This window comes from Etheostoma spectabile, chromosome 15 (assembly GCF_008692095.1).
Source record: "Etheostoma spectabile isolate EspeVRDwgs_2016 chromosome 15, UIUC_Espe_1.0, whole genome shotgun sequence".
Taxonomy (NCBI): Eukaryota; Metazoa; Chordata; class Actinopteri; order Perciformes; family Percidae; genus Etheostoma; species Etheostoma spectabile.
In genome coordinates, this window is record NC_045747.1 from 1,513,551 (window position 1) to 1,521,889 (window position 8,339).

The 8,339-nt window shown below is 37.1% G+C and overlaps 1 protein-coding gene across 1 annotated transcript; it reads right to left on the reverse strand.

Annotated features, from left to right (window-relative positions):
• Positions 1-1,040: 1,040 nt before the first annotated feature.
• bglap (bone gamma-carboxyglutamate (gla) protein) lies at positions 1,041-4,922 on the reverse strand (the record flags this gene model as incomplete). The annotated part of the gene is given in 4 exon segments (XM_032538364.1): positions 1,041-1,394; positions 2,186-2,270; positions 3,290-3,334; positions 3,811-4,922. Coding segments are annotated over 4 exon segments (291 nt in total). The 3' UTR covers positions 1,041-1,291.
• Positions 4,923-8,339: the final 3,417 nt, after the last annotated feature.

An 8,339-nucleotide genomic window follows, 5' to 3' on the forward strand; every position in this document is an offset into this window, starting at 1 on the left:
AAGGTAGACTGAAGTAAAGAGGCATCAAATAAAGGTTTTGTTAGGTACGGTTGCCAAAGTACAAGAAACATTCAATATTATGGTGTAAGTGACGTTAAAATTAAATTGAATATGTAATTAAAGTAGGTAGTCATAATATCAATTATATTTACCTGTTAACATAAATAGTATTGAAAATATTGAAAAAGTAAGTACTTGTAATGGAAAAATAGAAATACAGATAATAAAGATGTACAGAAAGTGTGTGGAGTAGATGAGCAAAATGGGACAGAAACCACAACATTATCATGAGCTTTTCAGTGAAGCTGTATTGTGGCCTTTGTTTGTATTTTGAGTTTTTATCTGACAAATTGTTTAAACTATTAAGTTGATGTTGAAAACATTTTATTTGGGTAATTCTTTTTTTTTTTAAACTTTTTGTTTTGTCGTCTTTAAGATAGTTGTTGGCTTGTAACACAAGACAGTGTGTTAATGGCTGAAACTACTACACAATTATGAATAGGTATGCTGTAGGAGACATAACTCAACAAGAGGGATATAGTAGCAATAAATAAAGTGTCCACAGCATTAAGGATATTAAAACTACAATTTTGTTTTGATTTGTGCAGAAACATAACTCTATCAGGTATCAGTATCCATTGAAAGCTGAAGCAGTACAAGGGATGAACCATAACTTAAAGGACTTTTGAAAGCAGGTGTTCTGAACATAATAAACAATCTTAACACGCCCTTGTTGCCGGTGAAGAAATATGATGAGACTTATCGTATGGTTCACGACTTGAGAGCAGTGAATGAAGTGGTAACGGATTTTCCCGCAGAAGTTCCAGACCCGCAAACCTTGTTAGCCCCAATTCCTGCTGATGCAACACATTTCACAGTGTTAGATGTGTGCGGTGCATTTTTTAGCGTTCCACTTAGCGTAGAAAGTCAGGGTTTATTTGGGTTCAAATATGAAGGACAGTCTTATGAGTATGTAAGTGAATGTTATGATCATTTCTCCAGAGTCACAGGTTGTAAAAGAGCACACAAAGCAGTTTAATTTGTGTGTATTTTAATTTCATCACACTACTCTACAGGCGAACAGCAATTATAGAATTACAGAGAGAATTTTGTAGGTCTATATGCAGGATGGGAAATAGGTTCACATGTTATTCCATATCTGCTTCCATCTTTAACCCAACATCTCTCACTTTTTACTGTTTGTCAAAACCTTTAGGATAAATGATGTTGTGCTTATTTTGTGTGCGGCTTAACTGGACATCAGTAATAATCAGTGGTCGTGGTTTGGTTTCTAATAGGGGATTGGTCCGTAGTAGGCGGTGTAGGCGGCGATGATTCCCTGTGTGTCCATCATGTCCTCGCAACCCAAGTTGGCCTCACACACTTCTCTCAAGCTAAGAAAAGAGGGAGAGAGAGAGACACCACACAGGAGTAAACCACCATTCGTGAAACCTCAACACCCACCTGGATCAGTAGCTTCCTGTAAATTTGAATATTTTAGTGTTAGATTGTAAGAAAAGTTGTAAAATGTGCAAAGTTGTGTAAGGATTTGGTTGTACCATTGTACTCCTTTGTGACTTTATCACTTCATTTTGAAGTTGTTTTTCCTGTCATAGGTTATGTTGTGCCATGTATTGTTAATTTCATTTTATTTACATTATGTCTGTTATCTGCTTTGGCGATATAAGCAATGTCTTCTCATGCCAATAAAGCCGTGTAAATTGAAAAATTGAAAGAGAGTGAGAGTGACAAAGAGAGTGAGTAAGAAAAAGAGAGAGAGAGAGAGAGAGCGAAAGTGAGAGTGAATGAGAAAGAGAGAGGGGGAGAGGGAGTCTCACAAGTGACACTGAAAATGTGTTTAATCCGAAATAACAAAAAAATAATAAAAAATGAATGACTTTAAAAACAAATCCTACATCAATATGACTAAATGAATAGAGAAAAATATCTTCAGATAAAAAAATTGTGAAATCTACGTCCCTGGACGCTTAAAAATTTAATTGCGATTCATTTTTTATGTCAACCTGTTGTAACCTTTTCACATTTAAATCCATTTCTAACCGATTCATGATGCATCGATACATCCCTACTACTAAGACGTCAGTAGACTGCCTTTGATAAAAACACGCATGCTGTACTTGTACATGTACATGTTGTTATGGTTCTATAAGGTGATGTGTAATACCTCTCCAGCTGGGTCAGGGTTAACTCTCCAGCTGCTCTCTTCTGCCTCACCACAGCGGAGGCCTGCTCCCTCTCCACAAACAAACCTGCACATCATCATTACCATCACTTTTCTTTTTTAAATTAAAGTATAAATACACAAGATGTCTATCGATCAACCAAAATCAAATGCATGCAGAAGGTCCAACTTAGAATTCAAAACTCAGCCGAAATCAAGAACTGTTTTGTGTTGGAAAAAAAAAAAACATTGAGCGGCTGCAAGTAAATTAGAGTCCATGCAGGGCAATGTATATTTAACGCTTTAGTGCGCAACTTTTTGATATTAATGACTGTCCGCTGTATTCAAGCCAAATGAGTTGCTACAAAGCTAATTAAGACGATCGGCCCCACACAACTCTCTCTGGATTTCTCAGTGTGACTAGTGAAGACAACGACCTCTTCTGAAGAGTCCATCATGTGTTTACAGTCCTCCGTGTCCTCCTTGGCTACTAGGGGCTTCATGTGGCCGTTTTGACAGTTTTGTTGTCATTATAGAATTTCTCATGGGGGTTTAAAGCTATGCAACGTAGCATTAAACTATCTATGTCTTTATTCTACATTTATTGAAGATATCCAACTAGTATGAAACCAAATGTTAAACTAATAATGTGTTTATGATAAAATCTCAGATGCATTCAGGCCAGAATATTGGAATCACCTAGTTCGATATTCATCTTTGAGTCAAACTGAGTCCACTATGTTACACTGTAAGAACAAAAAAAACAAAAAACCTCTAAAAACTACTTGAAAATAGCTGTCCAAAATAAAAACACAGGTTGTAGCTTCAATTTTGCTCAAAAACTTGTGTATTTGTTTAATAAAGGATATTTACACCTGTTAAAAAATCTATCAATCTATTAAATAAAAATAAATATTTTTTGTGTTTTCTTTTTATCTGAAAACTGAAAGTCGGTTACGCCCCCTTTTTAAAAATACAGCAAAAATCTGTAAAATAATAATTCTTCATTTCTTCTTCTTTTTTTTTTACATTTTATATATACAGTATAAAAATAAATGTAACAATGATCATACAGTCATAAACAATATTGCTGAATCATGGTCTTACCGTGTTGAGCAGGGTTGTCAGCAGGCTGCGAGCCAGTGGAGGCATCTGTCAAACATGAGGGGGAAAAATTTAAAAATAAATAATACTGATATATATGTATTTTTTTTTGTATTTCACATTACAGCAACAGGGCAATTGAAAGTGCTTTACACAAAATCTGTTAAAAAATAAAAACAGATAAAAGACAAGAATAAACAGTTTGAACAAATAAATAAATATTATTTATTTCTGTAGCCTCCTGGCCAGGTCATGTTTGTCAATGAGAATTGGTTCTCAAACAGTTTACCTGGATAAATAAAGGTTAAATAAAATTTTTTTTAAACTATAAATAAATAATTTTTTAAAAAACAAAACAAAAAATGCAACTGTCTTTACTTAAAGCAGAAAAAAAAATCAGTTAGCCAGACCTTTAGTAGTAACACCAGCTTTAAAACTTTTCTTTGCAGGTCAACGTTTACTTGAAATAATATAATATGCTATAATAGAGTTTTTTCTAACATATACTATTGTGCAGCTCCTACCTAAAGTCAGGCAGACGACAGCCAGGGAGCAGAGCACCAGGACCGCCAGAGTCCTCATCTTTCAGCTTCTTTTTTCTTCAGAACCAGCAGAACCAGGCAGCAAGTAGGACCGGAGACAGCTCTTTCCCTCTTCTCCTTCTCTTACTCATATGTGCATAAATGAACACTCGGTTTATACATGCAGCCCTCGTTATGGAATGGGCATGTGATTGGTTAGGGAATCATATATCACACACACACCCGAATGCAGAGACACACACCTCCACAGCACATCACGTATGTTTATGTTTGCATAAATGTGAATGTATGCTGCTAAAGGGTGGCAGGGGCGGAGCAGAGGGGTGGCTTCTGGGCCTCCAGCCCCCAATGTGTCCTCAAGAGAACCAAATCTTTTAGTCTTTAAAAAAACTTTGTGTCATTTCCCCTCAGTCTCTCTGACTGGGTCAGCAATAAATGGAGCAAAAAGTTCTCTTACTGGGAAATATCTCCATTTATTGAACTGTGTGAACTCTAATAAAAACAGGTTAGCAATGTTGTAAAAGCCTAATTCCTACACAACCTATCTTATGTTCAGTTCATATTTTTGTTCAATTTATTTATATAGCAGGGTTTAAAAACAACCATAGTTGACCAAAGGGCTTAACAAGCTCAAAAACACAAATGAATACTGCATACACAAACAATACACTATACAAAATAATCACCAGTGGAAAAAAGGTTGGTGTCAAAGATTAACGTGAATCAACGTGAAACAAAGAGAAGTGAGTCTTAACCCTCATGTTGTCCTTGGGTCAAACTGACCCGTTTTCAGTTCTTTTTGTTGTTGTTTTTTGTCACAAAAAAAAACGGCTTTTGAAATGAGCGCTGAAAATCAACAAGATTAAAAATATCAAAAAACAACAAAAACATCAACGAAAAGCACCCACAACGTTAAAAAAGTGACACAAATGTGTGGAAAAAGCCATAATAATGTTGAAAAAAAGTGACCATTGTTGACGGGAAGACAACACGAGGGTTAAGCAAGGACTTGAAAGTTTCAGCGGTCCAAACAGTTCTTATGTGAATGGATACAGGGGCGTAGCGCAAACCCAGAACCCAGGGCCCTCATCACATGAGGGCCCTGGTACTCAGTCCCCCCTCCCCAGTCCGACGCCCATGAATGGATAAAGTTTTCCAGAGGTTTGGAGCGGCCACTGAAAAGGCTCGGTAAACTTTATTTTGTAACCTGGATCTGGGACATCAAGGAGCATCTGATTGGTGTGTGGACATGTCAATGTTTTGACTCTTGTGTTGTCTTCCCATCAAAATTGAAAAACAACACTTTTGTTGACGCATGTCAATGTCATCAATGTTTTTAACTTTATCTTATGTTTTTGTCCCTTTTTTCAACACTTTTGGTGCTTTTTATCAATGTTTGTCTCTTTTTTTTTTGACGTTTTCAACACTACGTTGAACTTAACTTTAGTTTCACAGTTATTTTTGGAATTTATGGTCAATAAACCTCATTAATTGGATATTATACCTAATGCTGATTAAAGGAATGTATGTTGATGGATAATACTCAATACTATTTCAAAAGCACTTCAATGTTTTTTCAAATACTATAAAATTGAATAAGATGACCCAAAATTAAGTTGTACTTGCCAAAGAGTGTTGTGTGGACTCAATCGGGTTATTTTGGGTAGTTAAAAAAGGACATTGATATAGGAAAATGGGTCAATTTGACCCGAGGACGACATGAGGGTTAAAAGAAATAGAATTTTAAAATCAATCCTGAAATGGACAGGGGCTAGAACCGGGGTTATGTGGTCACGCTTTTTAGTCCCAGTTGAAAACCGAGCTGCTGCGTTCTGGACTAACTGTAACCAATGAAGTTAAAAAATAGTAACAGTAGTTACTCAGTCAATTTTTGCACCTTATACAGATGGAAGGGGTGAAAATGAGTCACCCTCAACATGTGTTTTGTTCTGGTTTCAGAATGATGAAGACTCCTAGAGAACCGTTAGGAACCAAATAGGATGTTCTCTTTACAGCAATGGCTTGTTGAAACTTTTATCAATGATGTACCCCCTTTGAATTGTTTTTTCAAAGCCAAGTACCCACCCCCTAACCAGCCCAAAACATTTTGGTTGGGCAATAAGTCTGAAAAACCTTTCAATGTTACATTTTTAAGATAAAACCGATCACTTAATTGATTCATTGTGAAAGTAGAATTATTTTAGCAATTACCCATGACACATTTTTAAATTGGCATCATGCAAAAAATCTCACGTACCCAAAGTACCCCTACCCCATTTGAAAAACACGGCTCTACAGGATGATTGTTTTCCTTGGCAACTGTCATGTTTTTCCGAAATGATGTACAGATGTTTAGGCATTTTTGGTCTATGATCAAATGGCTTGAAAAATATTACAAATATTTGCTCAAATGGAGTGTGAGAAAACTAATGTGGATGACATTTTTTTTTGTGCAAAGCAATAAAAGAAATTCAGAAGAAATGTTAAAATAAACTAACAATAGATGTTTCAGGATGTGGAATCACTTCAGCGGACTGTCTGCTGTCAGGAAGAAAACGTTGAATGAAATCTTAGGAATGCAACGCCAGCTGGCAGCCTGGAGAGGTCAGAGTTTTACAGCGAACCCACACACGTCTACATGTAGGTCACCAAGTGCACACGCAGCAGAGACAAGCATGTAGTAGAAACTGAAATGACATAGAGCCGTCCAACATTATAATTTTAATCCCAGGGCCCTCTCTTTTATTGCAAACCGGGGTGATTTCCCACATAAAGGAAGCAACTTTTAGAGACAAACCCAGTGTGTCTGAATATTTGTAGAAGGGTGATTTAAAATGTGGAAATATAATCCATAACTGACAAAAACAAGTGGGTGGTTTGCCAAAAAAAGGGTCAAAACGCCTCATTCATCGGAGTGGAGCATGTTAATTAAAACCAACTTTGACCATTTATAAAACATCTAAATCTTTTTTTATTTCATTGCTTAATTAGAAAGAAGCCGTCAGTATCTGATGCAGTGTTATTACATTTCCAAAAACTTAAGAACTTCTCAAATTTATGATGTGAAAATGTCCTGTCAGTTATTTTTTTTCTCTTCTGCGTTTTCTTAATGCTTTTTCTGACTGGATGTATTTAGATTCTGGACCGGTTCTGACAGTATGATATGGGGGTGTAATTTGACTGTCTGGGTCAATGTGAGGGCCTTGTCTCGTTTCAGAGACAAACTTTAAGGATTCAACCTCAGGACAGCTTTTATTGTGTACATCTGCGGCCTTGTGGCAACATGGAAAAACCAACAACCCGCACATGACTGTGCCATGCTGAGATCTACTGCATGCTGAGCTGTCTATGTTTGTGTGACATTCCTTAGATTATAATAAACCAGATCTTAACTAAACATTTTGAAATCTTTGCGAAGCTGATGGGGGGGACTTGTTTTAAGGCTCAGACCCAGTCTAACACAAAATGGAAGTTATTACAAACTAAGTGATTGATGCGTAGCTTTCATACACATTGTAGGTTAAATCACATATTCCCTAGTCTCGCATTGCCAGACCTTCCTCCACAGCCCTGCGGAGGAGGGTCTGGCTAGTCCACGCAGCATTCCGGGATGGGAGAAAAACTGCTCTGGTTTCTTGGTATTTCTTTTAATCAATCACAATCGTCTTGGGCGGTGCAAAAAACTGGATGCAGCCACGAGCCACTGGATGCATCGCCTCGGGAAGGAACTTGTTTTGGTGGAACATGTGTATGTTCAAAAGTTTTTTTAGTCTCAGATTGGACAGATAGTCCAGCTAGCTGTCCGGATTTCCCCTGCAGAGATCTGAGGAGCAGGTAACCATAGTCCTCAGAAATCCACCGGAGGCTAGAACGCCAACACAAAGGAAGTGGAAGATAATGGACAGACTTTCTGAGCAATCCTGGAAGTGGAACGTCGTGGATATAGACTAGTTTACCAGGGTATGAAAACTCAGATTTTAGGAGTTTACATGGCGTTTGAAAAACTAGAGTAGCGCCTTAATCCGAATACAATTGTTTGTTTTTTAACTGCATGTAAATGCACTTCCTGTTTATCATCTCGTGGCCCCTCAGATTTATCTTGCGACCCTTTGGAGCGGCCCGACACCTAGGTTGTGAACCACTGGACTAAACTAGCTAACCATTTATAAAGCAGAACAAAAGACCTTCTAGGACAAAAAAAATCTGCTCATGCATTAGTAACAGTCTAATAATGTCATGTTTAAATTGAAAGATCAATCCCATTTCCCTAGTGTTTCTCATTTGCCTTTATGTTAATCTTCTAAAACAAATAGAGAAATATGTATTGGCTTATATTGTAACACAATTATTGGTGTAGCCTTTAAAACCCACGGAGCTGTAATATTATCTTGAGCAGTCACAGAAATCGGACCGATGTTATCATTCCAACATCTGTCATGTATTGCAGCCACTGACACTAAACACCAAATGTTCTCACACACCCATGTGGCAAAGAAGTTGCATCAACAGGA